At 33.2% G+C, this 16,260-nt stretch overlaps 1 protein-coding gene across 1 annotated transcript in view; it reads left to right on the forward strand.

Annotated features, from left to right (window-relative positions):
• The window catches only part of CEP128 (centrosomal protein 128), a 547,917-nt gene that overhangs the window by 181,594 nt on the left and 350,063 nt on the right, over positions 1-16,260 (forward strand). Inside the window, exon 16 of the mRNA XM_051973667.1 lies at positions 1,306-1,470. Coding sequence (XP_051829627.1) covers positions 1,306-1,470 — 165 coding nt within the window. The remainder of the gene's footprint in view (positions 1-1,305; positions 1,471-16,260) is intronic.

Raw genomic sequence — 16,260 nt, forward strand, 5'->3', positions numbered from 1 at the left:
TGAAACTTGATGGCATGGTCCATCTAGTCCAGAATACCAATGTGAAAATTGCAAATTGAGGCAGAATGGTGATTTCCAGCTCCTTTTCTCTTAACATTCATTAGATATCTATTTATTTTTTGAAGAAACTATTCTTTGTCCATCCATCACTCTTTTTTATTTATGAAATTAATGGGAAAGGAATAGAGAGCACAGATAATGTGGGAGATTTATATACTGACAATTCAGGTAAGAAACCATATGTAGGATATGTTTCTTTGAATCTTTATCTTTGTTTTGGGTACATTCCCTGTTGCCTTTTTCATTGTGATTATTAGTAAATGGAACTTTGTTTAGTCTTGAAAATTGTGTTGTACTTAAATTTCTCTGTCTTGGCAGATTGAAAATATTTTTTCCATTCAATTTAGTATTCCATATTATTCTTTGGTATTTTTAGTTCTCAGTGAAATGTTCTTCAGTTAATTTAAATTTAATTGAAAATTGACAGAATCCAGTCATGATTTGTTTTTTGCTTTTATTAAATGTACTGCCTTATAATGGCATAGAGGTGGCAACCTGGGTTTTTGGAGTCTTTGGCAGCAGAGGACAAACTTTGACAAGTTCTACCAAGCTATAAAGGTTTTGAGTATTTACTTGAAACTGTATGGTTGCAATCTAAATAATAACCTATATAAATTTGGAGAAGCTTATGTGTTTATCACAAATTTGATATGATGGATTCTGATTCCTAGCACCTTGCAAAGTTTGGCTTTTGAAATATAGTGGCTTATAATCTATTTTAGTGGAAGGAGTCCTAATACTGATAAAGTCATGAATCCTTAAAGTATTGAAGCATTAATAGTCTTTTAATTGTCTCCAATTATATATCTTCGACAAAATAATTAATGTAATCAGAATAAAGATATGGCATTATATTCTACTAAAACTTCTTAGAGGATTTATAAGAAATAAGAACATAGTACATAAACTTGACAATATTGAATTATTTCTTGCTAATAAAAGACATTTTATTTGAATGTTTATTTTTTTGAATCACAAGGATTATACCCAGAGTTTCAAAGTGTCAGAGATAAGAATTGGACCCCAAATTTTCTGGCTTTAGTATATTTTTTATAATACCATCTTATCTTTTACTGAGTATGTATGTGTGTATACACTAAGAAATAACTAAAGGCCTTTAGTTTCATTGTCATTTAGTAGTATGTCTTTTTAATATGATTTCCAAGTATGCTTTAAAATGGACTTGCCTTATTTTTAAATAATTTACTTCTTGATAGCAGTATCTTATTCTGTCCTTTTCATCAGGCAGAAAGCTTGGAAGACAAGAATGTGGCTAAAATTCATCGTTGGCAATTAGAGAAAATAAAAATTGAATGTGAAAAGCTGGCAGAAGAGCTAACCCACCAAGAAGATGAGAACTCAAAACTCAGGCGAAAATATCATCTTGTGAAGCAGCAATTGGAAGAAAAGGTAAAAGGAAGTCTGCATTCTACTTTTCATAACTAATTGCCTTTCTTTTTCTTTGAGACAGATCTGGAAATAAGTGATTGAGTTCTTAACTTTAGAAAAATAGTTGTGGGACTAGAGCAGATCAGTTTTATTGGACTTTATGATTTCATATCTTTTATAGCCTTTTAAGTAAAGAAGGCAGTTGCTTTTAGATCTTTCAACTTGCATTGCTCTTGTCTCTTAAAATATTTTTGTAGTCATGAAAAGTTCTATTTAGTGAGATAGTATGAATAAACTAAGCACTCTGAATAAATGTTATAATGTAACTACTCATATATCTAACCTTATATTCAATGTAATATAATAAATCTGTAAATAAATACATACTGAATGTACCATCTATATCAGGCATTGTGGAAAATATGACTTACTTTTTGCCTTCATGGAGTATATAATCTAGTTGGGGCAATGAGAGATATGTAAAATTACTAATATAAGGCAATACATGATAAATACCTAGGAAAGTATACTGACAGTAAATGATACAAGATTTTAGTACAAAAAGGGATCCCTATGTTTTATGTGTTCAAACTTCATAAACGACATCTAATTTATTATTTATTTGGCTTATGTTTTTCTGTTCTTAGTCTCATCTCATATTTGCTCCTAATCTATCAATCCATCATTAAAATCAAGGAAATAAGGCATTAGGTTCATGTTCTAAAGATCTTTGTAGAAAACACGATATTAAGTGCAGTTTAATTATTGTGTCATACTTTGTTTTACCATGTCTAAAATTCTCAGCTATTTAAATACATCTACCATTGTGATAATAATGTTAATTTTCCTGACTTTCTCAAAATTAAAATGCTAGGCAAAATTTTTCTTTATTTTCATACTGTTTCTTTATTTGTTTTAAAGAAAGAGAAAAATTTAATATCTGGAAATTTAAAAGTTCACTTTATCATTGCTTAACTAAATGTTTTATCACTGATTTACATTTTTGACATTATAGATATATTCCTTTTTATACACTTTACAGCTGAGTTTTAAGAGTTTACAGAATTTTAAGAGTTAAGGATTGTCACAAACCATTTTGAGGTTGTCAAAGCTATATGGTGTGGTCTTATTTTTGTAAATGGAGTGGTAGAAATCTATCTAGAATCATTATTAGTAGATATTCTAGAAATCATTTGTATCTGACATATTACATATATATGCATGTATGTATGTGTATATATGTACATATATATAAAATCTAGGATGAAATTTTATATGTATATATAAAATTAAGTATAAAAAATTATATGCATATATATCTTTATATTTGAAAATAAAATGCCATGTAGATATACTGTAAGTACTTCTAGCAGATTTATCTTTGTAACAATATTACATTTACCCTAACATTAATTAGGTTATTTTCTATGAATACATGCTAATTGAAAAATCAGTGATAATTTACCGACAGCTTATGGAACTATATGTGGCTGCCAATACATGTCTAATATTATACTAGGTAATTATTAGAAGAAATCTATGCCAAGTTGCAGGAAGAAGTCATAGATACTAATAATTTAGTCATCTGCTATATGTCATTCACAATGGGCATGAGCAGAGACTCAGAAGTTCAGTCAAATCAACAAACATTTATTCACATTAAACACTTATATACCACAGATTGTGCTAAGTACCAAGGATATGAAGAAAAACTGAAAAAGGGACTTGACTTCAAGGTCATTGGAGGAAACATTTTGTGTGTATGTGTGTGTGTGTGTGTGTGTGTGTGTGTGTGTGTATGGTTGTATATGTATGTATGTGTGTGTATATATATAGATATATATGTGTATAAACACATGCCTATATATACATACATGTATATGTATGTATGAATGCACACAAAATGCATACAAAGTGGATATGAGGTAACTATAGAAGGGATATCTTGTCTAGGAGAAACCCCTGCAAAAGCTGTCACATCATTTGAGTCTTAAAGGAAGCCTGGCATTGGACACCTCAGAGGTGAGAAGAGAAAGTCTTCCAGAAATGGGAGATTGCCTGTTTAAAGATATACACATGGGAGATTGTCAAATGAGATGCAGCAGTGCAGTATTGCTATATTATTAAGAGAGTAATGGGTAAGATGAGAAAAATGACATCCTAGAATTGGAGAATTAGAGCTGGAAACACTCCAGATGCTATTATTTTGTAGTTGAGGAAATGGAGGCACAGATGTCAATTGGGCCTGGCTGTGCATGATCCTGAAAAAGAGTCTGTGGGGCTTTACCAGACTGCCAGAACAGTCCATGATGTAGAAAAGTTAAGAGCCCCTATTTTAGTAGCAGTATCTGGGATGGGTTGGAATGGGGAGAGATTTTAGAAAGTGAAACTAAATAGGAGGCTTTGGCTATAGTCTAAATGAGAGATGGTGGAACCTGAGTTAAGGTGGTGACCATGACAGGGTAGGAGGTGACAGATGTGAGACAGGAATGACATTGAGTTTGTGAACCTGGGTCACTAGAAGGATGATGGTTTCTTTAACATCCACAGGGAAGATTAGAGGAGAAATGAGTTAGGAAAAAAGATAATAAATTCTGTTTTGGATATGCTGGGTTTGAGATGAATCTAGGATAGCCAGTTTGAAATAGCTTGTAAATAGATCTTGATGACTCATTAACTTGGGAATCATCTACACAGGTAAAATAAGTAAACCAACAGAAACTGGTAAGATCACCAATTGAGAGAATATAGAGAAAAAAATAAAAGGCAGTCTGGACAGAGTTTTTACATTCATCTTTAGTGGGGAGGTTTCTGGGTAAAGATTCAGGAAAGATGACTGAAAAGAATGGTTCAGTTAAAAACGAGGAAAGCCTGCCTATTTGTAATATTGATAATGGATAGGAATTATCCTAGAAGAGGTAATTTACAGTGTCAGATAATGCAGAGTCAAGAAGGATGAGAATTGAGAAAAGGTCTGAGATTTAGTAAGAGATAATTAGTAACTTTATAGAGAGTATTTTCAAATGAAACTTCAGATTAGATATTGGTGTGATTAGGTGATATGGTAGACTGAACATGGACTTAGTGTCAGGAACACGTGAATTCTAATGCTATCTCTGTGAACTTGGGTAGGTCATTTAACTTCTGAATCTCAATTTCTGTATCTGCAAGATGGGGAAGATATTAGCACCTAATTTATAATTTTTTTGTGAGGATCAGATGAGATAACATATGTAAAGTCCTTTGCAAACCTCAAGAACCATATAAAAAGTACTGTTATTAATATTATTATCAGTAATAATCTATATTATATACAATTCAGAGGAAAGTTAGAAGAGAAGATGCTAAGGCACTTAACTATTTTAAGGAAGCTAACTGAGAAATCCTAGTTAGCACAGTTGCAGATACTAGAAATTTTTTTTCTGAGATTTCTAGGGATGGGGAAACTTGTAGATGGCTGACAATGTAGAAGGAGCTGTCTTTCTTTTCCTCCTTTCCTCTTTCATTTTTTTCCCCTCCTTCTTCCTCTGTTCCTCACTTCTTTTCTTACTTCCTTCCATTTATCTTGGCCAGGCTGGAAATGCTGTGTCCACTCATAGGTTCAATTTCACTGTTGAGCAGCATGTAAACTTTGACCTACTCAATATAGGAATTGGGCAGGTTCGTATGTTTTTAAGCAGCGTATGCTCTCCCTCTACTCCTTAACAACCATCTCAAAGGCTTACCATATTAATGTCAGAATTAGTACAGAAATTTGATTGCCATTATACCTGGCTTCATAAATTTGCAAGCCAAAATATTTCCTTGACCACTTCTCTATCTATGCATGTTGTCTCCCTTAGAAGCTAAGATTCTTGAAGACACAGGCTGTCCTTGCTTTTGTATTTGTATTTTGTAGTGTTCGAGTTTCTAGTTACTTGGCATGTAATAATAATATACATTTTCATTCATTCACATGTTAGGGAGTATAACTTAAATATGAGAATTTACATTATTCTATGATCATTAATAAGCAGAACAGGATCACTGAGAACTAATATACTTTTCCATTATTATTCATGCTGAAGTTACATGCCTCTGTCTCAGTGAGATTGTGACAGTGATTTGCTTCAGGTTGTGGTTCAACTGTATTATCTCTGATTTCTCTTTCAACTTAGAAATTTGAGGATACTCAACAAGAACTCCTGAAATTTATTTTTAATTTTTTTTTTCATAAGCTTGTTGGAAAAGAAGTACAAAGAATTTCAATTCAAAGAATATTTAGATAATATGTTCTGTTTCAAAAGAAAGGAGGGACAGAGTCTCATGGATGACTTTTTACTTAACTGAAAAAAACAGCTTTTTATAATCTGGAGTTGTCTAATTGACATGGTAAAATTCATGGACTTTCAAGAAACAGACTTTTCTTTATAATGCTAAAAAAAAATCACAACTCATTGTTGCCATCTTGCTCTGTTATTTTGATAATATTCATCATTTTTTATTCTTATTTCACAACATGAGCCTCTAGGATTTGCAAAGTGAGAGAGAGATTAAATCTGCATCAAAATTCCATTGTATATCAGCAGAATTCTGAAATCATGGCACAAAATCATTGTTAAAGAACATACATACATACTTTTTTTTCATATTCAGTAATGATATGTAGGAACAAAATGTATTTTTCTAACAACATTTGAGTTTTTGCTTTATCATAGACTGTTTTTCAGTTTAATCTCAACATTGAGAACAATTATCATGTATCCTACAGAATTTTCACATTATGAGTTTACAATTTTTTATTGTTGTCTGTTTAATGGGAAAAACTGCTTACAAAATGATAGCAAGGTCTTCTCCCATCATTAGAAATTGGTTCAATTCTTATTTATTTCTTAGCTTAGCATAAAGGGAAACATCACAGAAGCTGGAACTTTTAGTTTAGTTTAGACATTATTATTTTTATCTTCATATTTTGACACTATCAGAGGGTATTTCTTTAAATACTCATAATACCACTTCAGCCAAAAGCATTGCAAGGCACCTAGTGGTTAGAACATCAGGCTTGAAATCAGGAGGACCTGAGTTCAAAAATGGCTTCAGATGCTTAGCAGTCACTAGCCATGTGACCTTGGACAAATCACTTAAACTCCATTGCCTCCAAAAAAAACAAAAACAAAAGTATTGAGTGGTTTAGTGTGTTTGGGTTTTTGATTTGAAGTATGTCAGGTTTGAGCTTCTCAACCACTTTCTTGCTGACCATTATCAAGTCATTTCATCTCTTTGAATCTTAGTTTTCTCATATGTAAATATGGAATTATATTTGCTCTGTCTACCAATAAGGTTATTTTAAGGAAAGTGCTCTGCAAACTGTAAAGTACAATGTGATATGCTGTTATTATAAATGATTCTATGTAAATTTTTTTCTTCAGCAAAATTTTGAAAATTTCAATTTTTTTTTTTGCCAAGTGAATGTACAATGTCACCCAAAAATAGCATCCTAGGTTTTTGGTTTTTGATAACATTGTTAATTAATAAAAATGATGTTGAACTATAAATCTTATCATTTATTTATCTATTTTGACATCTTTTATAAAATATAAATTTATTCTACAGGAAACGAAAGAGAGAGAAAGAGAGAGAGAGAGAGAGAGAGAGAGAGAGAGAGAGAGAGAGAGAGAGAGAAAGAGAGAGAGAGAATGTTATTACTAAGAATACATTTAAAACTTAGACTTTTAGATCATTACTGAGCAAACTATTCATACTATTTATGTGAATATTGAGGGGTTACTTGGAAACCAGATTTCCCCTTTTCTTGGGAGTCTCACTAAAATGTTAATCCTAGTTGTTATGTGGTAATTTCCTTTTGATTTATCATCAAAAATGAAACATTTAAAAAACTTAATTAATTTACACATTTTACAGTTACATCATTTATAGAAATGGCATCCTGGCCTAATAAATAGAGGATTGACCTTTAGTCAGAAAGATTTGTGTTCAGGTCCTGCCTTTGATATATCCTATATGACTGTAGACAAATAAAAGGTAATTCTCTAAGGCTGTAAGTTACATTTTGCCCACTAGCCATGAGAAAAATATGACCCAAAAGAAATTATTGTGAATAGGGCCCATCCTTTTCTCCATCTCTCACTTTTGTTCCCCATACAGCACATCTCCCCAAGAGATTACCCTTAGTTGGTTCACACTTAGGCCAGTATGTTCATCAATTCTAAGCTATTCATAGAAAAGAAGTATTGACAAAGAAATAATTGGTCTCCTCCTTCTACCTTCTGACCTCCTGATTTTCTGCCCTAACTTGAAATCCTTTTTCACCAGGCCACTTCATTATCTCTTTTTGTGACCTGTGCATTTCTAACCCTGGGAATGAAAATGAAATCAGCATCAGATCAAGGACTTGAAGCACAGTTTCCTTTTCTTACTGGTGTATTTAAGATGTGATGAGCCCTTTATATACCGGATTCTGGGACACTTCCAATGGGTCATAAGTGGGGCTCAATGTTTAAGGAGACAAAGAAGTAATCTTATTCCATGTGATGCTAGAAGGGCCTTTACTATTAAGTGAGTAGCCCACACAGCAAGCTTAAAAGAGAGAAAACTTCTGCTCTCAATTTTTTCTTATCTCCATCTAGAATGTATGTCTCAGAATTTTCTTTCTAGGACCTTTTATAATGGTGTTGGAGATTATTTGTCCATGTTCCACAGTGGCAAAGCCTGAGCCCCTAGCTGGCTCTTTTGCTTTGTTTCTTTTCCTGTGTAGAAGTAACCAAAGAGTGATTTGGAAGTGGATGTTTCCAGCCTGAGAAGCATTCTCATGCATTGGAGAGGTCAGCAACTACTCAGTCGCTCAATGCCAGGTGCATTGCAGAAGGTGCTCCCTGAAGTTAATAGAATGCTTCTCAAAGGAGATGATCATTAACAGCAGGATGAGCCCAAGCTTTGTCCTGGCTTGGCAGACGACATGGACCTTGAGAGAGTTAGTCCCATAGTACAGAACCAAGGGGAAGGTGAAATATCAATGTACACATCCTACTAAGTGTCCCATTTGTTAATGTTTTAATATCTGTTTCCCTAGAGAATACAACAGGAATTATAGGTTATTTTGTTATATTTAAGTCTTTACATACTTAATACTTACTTAATATAAGTAAGTATACATACTTTTGTATGCAAACTACATACTTTTGATTCATTTTTGTCTTAAAATCATTTCTTTTGAATATACAGGAAAAGGACTATGCATTATCTAGTCTACATTGTACATTGAGTATGTTTCTACTTTTAGAGATACTCTAAATATGAGCCAAACCTATTTTTGGAGCAATTTTCTCTGGTACTCTAGGATGGGGAGTGTAAAGAAACAGTGAATCTGAGATAAAGAAGCTCACTTTCCCCCTTTTTCCCTCCCCTCCTCCCTTTTTCCACTCAGAGTCTTCTTGAACTGAGCCTAAATTCTCAAACATGTGCTTAGAACCTATTATTTGTGGAGGATTCATGTCTTAATTCCCTGGGCTAGCAGTGGGATCTGTTGTTATACTGAGGCGTTACTGCTTTAAAGTTAAAATATCCTTGTTTTTTCTGTGAATGCCAGTGATTGAAAATTAAGGCTGCTTAAGTAAAATTCCCTTCTCCAACTATCATTCTCTGCTTCTTTATTGCCATTAATCCTTGCTCTTTTCTTTCTGCTTCTCTATCCTTTGTTCCCTTTTTCTTCAATCACATATTTTTGAACCTGTTCTATTTTTAATTTACTGACCTTTGGATCAGATCTCTTCCTCTTAAATTTCTTGGATATAATAATAACCATTTTTTTCTCCTTGTACTGTCCCTTACATACACACATACACATACATGCAGACATGTATGCACACACACACACACACACACACACACACACACACATATATAGGCATATTCAATAGGTAATCTTTAGGACAAGGATACTAATAACTGGGATGTCAGGGTAGACTTCCTGTAGGAGGTAGCGTCTGACTTGAATTTTGAAGGAAATTAAGGATACTCCAAAGAGGATGTAAAAAGAAAGCATCATAACGAAAAGGAACAATTGTCGAAAAATAGAGAGAGAGGAAATGAAGTATAATATTTGGAGGATAGCAAGCTGTTCAATTTGGCTAGAAAATTGATTGAATTAAGAATATCACCATATAATAAAAGTGGAAATATATGTAAACTAAAGCTAGCTTTAAAAGCCATACTGAAGTGTTTTCATTTTTATCCTAGAAGGAAGAGTGAATTGCTGATGTTTTTTAAGGAAGGGAGTGATACACAGTTATCAAACTATGATTTAGAAATATGAATTTAGAAAGAATTTGGAGTTTAAATTGGAACATGATGGCAGGAGACAATTAAGAAGGTATTCTAGTGGCCTAAGGATAAACTGGTGGCTATCTGTATCATTGTGGGATAGTCTGTATTTGATAAGAATTAGTAACTGACTGGATGTGAGAAATGAGGGAGAAGAATCTGGGATGATTGTAAGGTTATGAATCTGTATGACAAGAAGTGGTGTTTTCAACAGAAATAAAGATATAAGAGAAAAGTAAGAAAAGTGTAAAAATATTGGATTCTGTTTGGGTTATGTTGAGTTTGTGTTGCTACGAACATATAGTTGGAGATGATTCCAAAATGCACAATAGGTAATATAAAAGAAGTTAAAGAGAGAGAATAAGGTTAGGTGTATAAATATGGAAGCCAATTGCAAAGATGTGGATTGTGAGCCTTTGGGAGCTAAGATCAACAAGAGAGAAGAAAAATCTAGGCCTTATTATCATGCCCCTGAAAGAGGTGGGACAAAGGAGATAATTCTTTAAAAGGGATAGAAGAATGATAAGAGAATAGTAGAACCAGAAGAGTGTAGTAGCATGAAAACTTCTCCTCCCTGGAGGATGCCTATTAAAAGGGCATCACTTCCTTTAAACCCTGACTTGTACTTTCTCTTAACCCAAGAGTGCTTAAACTCTTGATATCCTCATTAAATGCCACATCTTCATAAGTCAGTCATAAGCCACAATACTGACATTTCTCTATCTGACCATGACCTCCTGTTCTCCTACTTATATTTCTTTATTTGACATATGAATGCCAGTATAGTTACTTAAATCCAAGTTAAAGAAAGTATTCTAAGCAATAATCAGAACAAAAAAGAATAGGGTCCATTTGTATTTGAGGTATATGAGAGATTTGAAAAGGAAGACTGAAGCAAATGTTTAGAAAATGCAAAACAAAAACCAAACCAAACCAAACCAAAATCCCACCCTCTCCAAAATCAACCCCCCTCTTCCCCACCAAAAATCACCAGTCTACTAAGATAACTAAAAAATCTTTTATAAAATATGATGATAATAATTAATATTTATAAAATGCTTGTATTATATTCCAATTGTATTATAATTCCAATTATATTCCTCCTTAAAATTTCAGTTTAAAAAAAGGCAGACGTTAGCTTGGTAATTTTTTGGAAAGCTCTATTAGGTGATTCAAGTTACTGCCCTGTTATTTTGTTGCTGTGAACATTCCTTCTAACAGTGTAACACACTTCATCCTAGGTATGAACTTACACATTTAGCAATACGATTCTGTAGTAATTAACAAAACTAATAAAATTTAAGATTTTTATTTTAACTTTTATCCAAAATATTCATGCATTTCTGTTGCTATTGAGTGACTATATATTGTATATCTAGATATCATATATGTGCATGGTATGGTTCATTACTGCCTGGGACATGTTTTGAATATAGCCAAGTAATTTGATCTCTCATTGCCCCAGATAATTGTTGATCTTGGTAAGAGTTTTCCTGCTACACTGATGAAATGATAGGTTCACACTTTCCCCTTTTACCTACCCACCCCCTCTATCTACCAAGTATGATATTTCAGTACCTCCTTGATTCATGACTGCAAAAATGTATTGAGTAGCCCAATCAGGGCATCCTGGGCCATCAACAGTCTTCCTAATTTTTGTTTTTCCTCTGGACTTGGATGACTTTGAAAGAGAGGGAGTCATGGTATTACCTTGTGATATCATTGGTTCTCTTCTGAAGGAAGAACAACAATAATCCTGTAAGTGAACCAGGTTAACTATATTCAAGTCTTCTCTTCCAAATTCCTTATTCCCTTTTCTTTCCATTGATCATAATTTGCCATATCCCATTAGTACTTCATTTGTTCTCATGTGTGTATATAAATAGAACTAGAGAAAATCATGAAACTATGCCAGTTAGCTAAATTACAGATTCAAGCTATCTAATCTCAAATGGACCCTTTCTCCCCTGCACTGTGAGGCAGTCTTCCTTTGTTCTAATTGATTCTCTTTCCTTATCACAAGACTATACCTGTCTTTTTTCCTCAGACTTCCCATGCTACCCATGCTACCCCTCACTTGCTTTCAGCTAAGGGCCTCTCTTCATATTTTACTTAAAAAAAAAAAAAATCAGTGTCATTTGTTGATGGTTCTCTTTTCTCCCTTCCTTTTTTTCTTATATTTTTCTGATATCATCCCTTGTTTTCACTTTTGTATCCCCAATGTTTAGTATAGTCAATGGCACATACTGAGTAAGCTCTTAAAATGTTTGTTGATTCATTAGCCTTAGATTTTTATATTCTTCTTGCTTTGTTTCTTTCCTAGTCATAAGTTTTCTCTAGGTCTTTGGCCTGCCTAATTTATAAGAATTCTGCCCATCTATGATTCAGATCCCATTTTCCTCAGATTTTTATAAAAAAAAATTGTTATTTCTTTCCCCCACCCCCATTAGAATGTACATACTTCATCACTATGTGGTCCCTTCCAATTATGGATGTATATTTACATATATTTATGTAAATTGGAGCAAGTCTATATTCATTTAGTTTTATTGAAGATGACTTTGGGAAAAAGAGGTGGTGTTTTTCTTTTTTTTCCTTAACTGGCATGTATAATTGTTCCAATTTTTTAATTGTTTAAGAAAGATCGCTAATAACTAAATGACAGGATACATCCCCTATTCAGATAATCAGTTTAACAAAGATTAAGAATTGTTGCTCTAAAATTAATTAAAATTCCCCACTTTTCATCAATTTTTAAAGCCTTTTAAAGAAAATCTAACTTTATACAAGTGTAATCATTTCAATAAAATCACAGTATGTCCAAAATGCTCTGTTCAGTGAAAGTTTACATGTTTACTTTGAGATCTTAAGTGCTCTAGAAGTACCCCTTTATTTTCAGTATAAGCATTAAATTAAATAACAATGTTTCTCTACATACCTTAACAAAGCATTACATTAAATAAGGTTCACTCACATTACTGAATATACCATTAATTTACAAACCTGCTACTTGTCTCTCATCGAAAACTAACTTGAAAAAAAGGACAACATTTCAATAGTACAGCTTTCCACCCTCTTGCTATTCATTTTATAAAGGAAAGAATTTGGAGCCAAGATGTGGGAGAAACACTAAAATAAAGTTAAAGGTCTTCAATAGACCCAAAATAATATAATTCAAAATTATTTTTGAACCCTCCAATGATATGGTTAGTTAAAAACAAACAATTTTCATTTATAAACTTTAAATCCATAATGCTTCCTTCAAATGGTAAATTATCTTGAACAAAATACTGCCAAGGACTCATTTACCTAACCAGCTGAAGAACATTCATAATATTTTTATGAGCATAAATGACTCAGCTTCTAGAAAGAGTGTATTAATGTGCACCAAGTATAACTGCAATCTTGGTTATTTTTAGGGTAAAAGAGAAGTAGGGCATTATAGTATAGCCTATGGAAACTTGAAAAGGATCCAGTATAAAAAATTAGCATTCATACATTTCAAAATGTCTTTTCTATAACGGTCAAATGGCTTCATATAACAGGTAAATGATACATCACTCCTTTTTTGTTTAAGCCTATTATTTAAAAGATGTTAGATCTTGTCAAAGATCAGCCTTTTTGTAATGAAAGAATGAATAATTATGTAAATGCAAAAGCAATTGCAAAGGACGGTTGCTCAGTTGTTGTTTAATTGTTTTTCAGTCTTATTTGATTCTCTGTGATCCCATTTTGGGTTTTCTTGGCAAAGATACTGAAGTAGTTTGCCATTTCCTTTTCCAGAACATCTGACAGATGAGAAAACTGAGGCAAACAGGGTTAAGTGACTTGACCAGGTAATACAGCTAGTAAATGTCTGAGGCTAAATTTGAACTGACTAGGAAGATTCTGCCTACTCTAGGTCTGACACAGTATCCGCTATTGTACCTTACTGCCCTCCAATTTTATATACTGGCAACTAGACTAAAGAAAAGTCAAGAATTTAGATCAAATTCTAAAACTATTTACAAATTTAGTCCATATATCTCCTATATAATCATTTACATCTTATATAAATTAGGGTAATCTCTTTCAATTATTTGTGCATTGCATGACTCAAGGCAGTTACTCTATGCCTCAGTTTATTAAAAAATCACATAAGCCTCCAACATATGTTTCTTTGTTCATTCTTAACAATGTTGCAAGAAAGAAAAAAAATAAAAATACCTCAGCTTTTTAGAAGATTACTCCTAGAAACACTTAATCTTTGCTCATATACTTGAAAAGCTCTAAATCAGTTATGATTTCTTTAAAAAATTGTCAATTACATTTGAATAAATTGCTAGCACCCTTTCTACTCCCAATAATAAATATATTTGGGAGAAAGAATCCTATGTTATTTTATTCTTAACTGTCTTGTGCATGATACTCATTAGATAGTATCTTTATAATGAAGACATTATGTCTCCAAATAGAATACCTCTGTGGAGACATTTAGATGAAATCAAGACTGGCAAGATAACAGAAAGGACTTTCTGGCCTTTCTGGTGAAAAGGCCAGAGTAGAATAAATATTTTAAAATGCAAACATAGAAGTCAAAGAAACATAAGTGATTATACTTGCACAATTTGAAGGTACTATTTTTCCCTGTGAGTAGGCAGTGGATAGAGTGTGAGATCTGGAATCAGGAAGACTTATTTTCTTGAGTTGAGATCTCACCTCAGACATTTAGTAGTTGGGTGACCTTGGACAAACTATGTAACCCACTTTACCTCAGTTTCCTTATCTTTTAAATAAGCTGGAGAAGGAAATGGCAAATCCCTCCAGTATCTTTGCCAAGAAAACATGAAATAGGATCACAAAGAGTTGTACCCTAGTGAAAAATGACTAAACATATAGTTGATAAAATATGTCCATTCTAATGGGGATAGAAGGGAAATATATTTCCCCTTAGAATATTGCAGTCTTCAAAGGACATTTGAGAGGACATAAGAGAAAGAGAAAGCCTGATTTGATCATAGATAGGTAGTAAGTACATGAAGTTCTGGGCCTGGAGGGGAGAGCTGAATTCAAATATAGCCTCAGATATTTATTGGCAGTGTGACTTTTTGGGTAAGTCATCTAAACTCTGCTTCAGTGTCCTCAACTCTAAAATGAGCGTGATAATAACATCTACTTTATAGGATTGTTGGGAAGGTCAAATGAGATAACATTTGTAAAATACCTGATGTATAGTAAATGCTATTTAAATGCTAATTGTTATTATTAATTTAAAAAGAAAGAAAAGTGAGAGGATAAGGAATACATTAAGGAAGACAGAAGAAGTGGAATTACCATAATTAATATATTACAAAGATATATACATATAATCATGGAAGAAAAAGTTTGGGAGAGGGACTACATGTGAACATCAATTTCATATAAACTGGGTAAAAGAAAGTTGAGTATATATACTGAATTTAATGTGGAAAATATGTTAAATACATATTAAGTGCAACAAATCATCATGCTGGAACCAGCAGAGGTAAGGAGTGGATTGTGAAGGAAGGTAAATTGAGGAAGGAATTATTTATAAGAAAAACTAACTTCACATTCAGAGGATGAATAGTGAAGAGGAAATAAAAGGAAAGAGAAAAGAGAAAGTGTTGTGTCCTGCTTTCTAGGGCCCCCAAGTTGGGGTGACAACATGTACTGTGCTTTTTGGAGCCCCCATACTGGGGTGTTGTGTGCTTTCTAGAGCCCCCAAGTTGGGGTCTCAAAATGTGCCATGCTTTCTAGAGCTCCCATGCCGGGGTGGTCCTAATGGAGAAATGATGAGGCAAGACTTCCGAGGATGATGGAAATTTATTCCAAGGTTTTTCACCCCTATATATTCTTATACCCTTATGTAACCAAAACAACACTGGGCATGCATTAAATATATATAGCGCATAAAGATAAATTTAAAAAAAAAAAAAAAACAACTTGCTATTGTATGTAGTTTGCCACCTGGTGATCACTCTGCTTCAATCACAACCCAGATTGTCACTGCCTTCTGACATCTCAGGAAGGCCGAGAGCTCTGAGGGGAGATGGGGAGACAAACCAAACATTGTCAGCATGTTTCCTCTGGGCTGAAGGGTCCTTTTATCTTACCCAGAGTTCCCCCACTGCCTCTGGTCCTCTACACATGTGATTGTTGTCTACAATGGGAAGAAAGAAGAAAGGTAAAATGGAAACAGATTGTGTCAAAAAGAGAATATTATTGTTGATCAGGATGGGGGCAAAAAAAGTGAAATATAAAAGAATAGTAGAAGGGAAAGAAACGCCAATTATAATTATAAATGTGGTGGTAAGAATTTTACCATCAAGAAATTCAGGGGAGCAAAATAGATTAGGGAGAAGAATGGAATAGAAAGCGTAATTCAACAATATGTTGTTTATAAGTAACAGACTTGAATCTGAAATGGAACAAAATACTTTATGCTTCATGTAAACTTAAAAAAAAAGCAGACTTAACAATTATGATCTTAAA

Source organism: Antechinus flavipes, chromosome 2, assembly GCF_016432865.1.
Source record: "Antechinus flavipes isolate AdamAnt ecotype Samford, QLD, Australia chromosome 2, AdamAnt_v2, whole genome shotgun sequence".
NCBI lineage: Eukaryota > Metazoa > Chordata > Mammalia > Dasyuromorphia > Dasyuridae > Antechinus > Antechinus flavipes.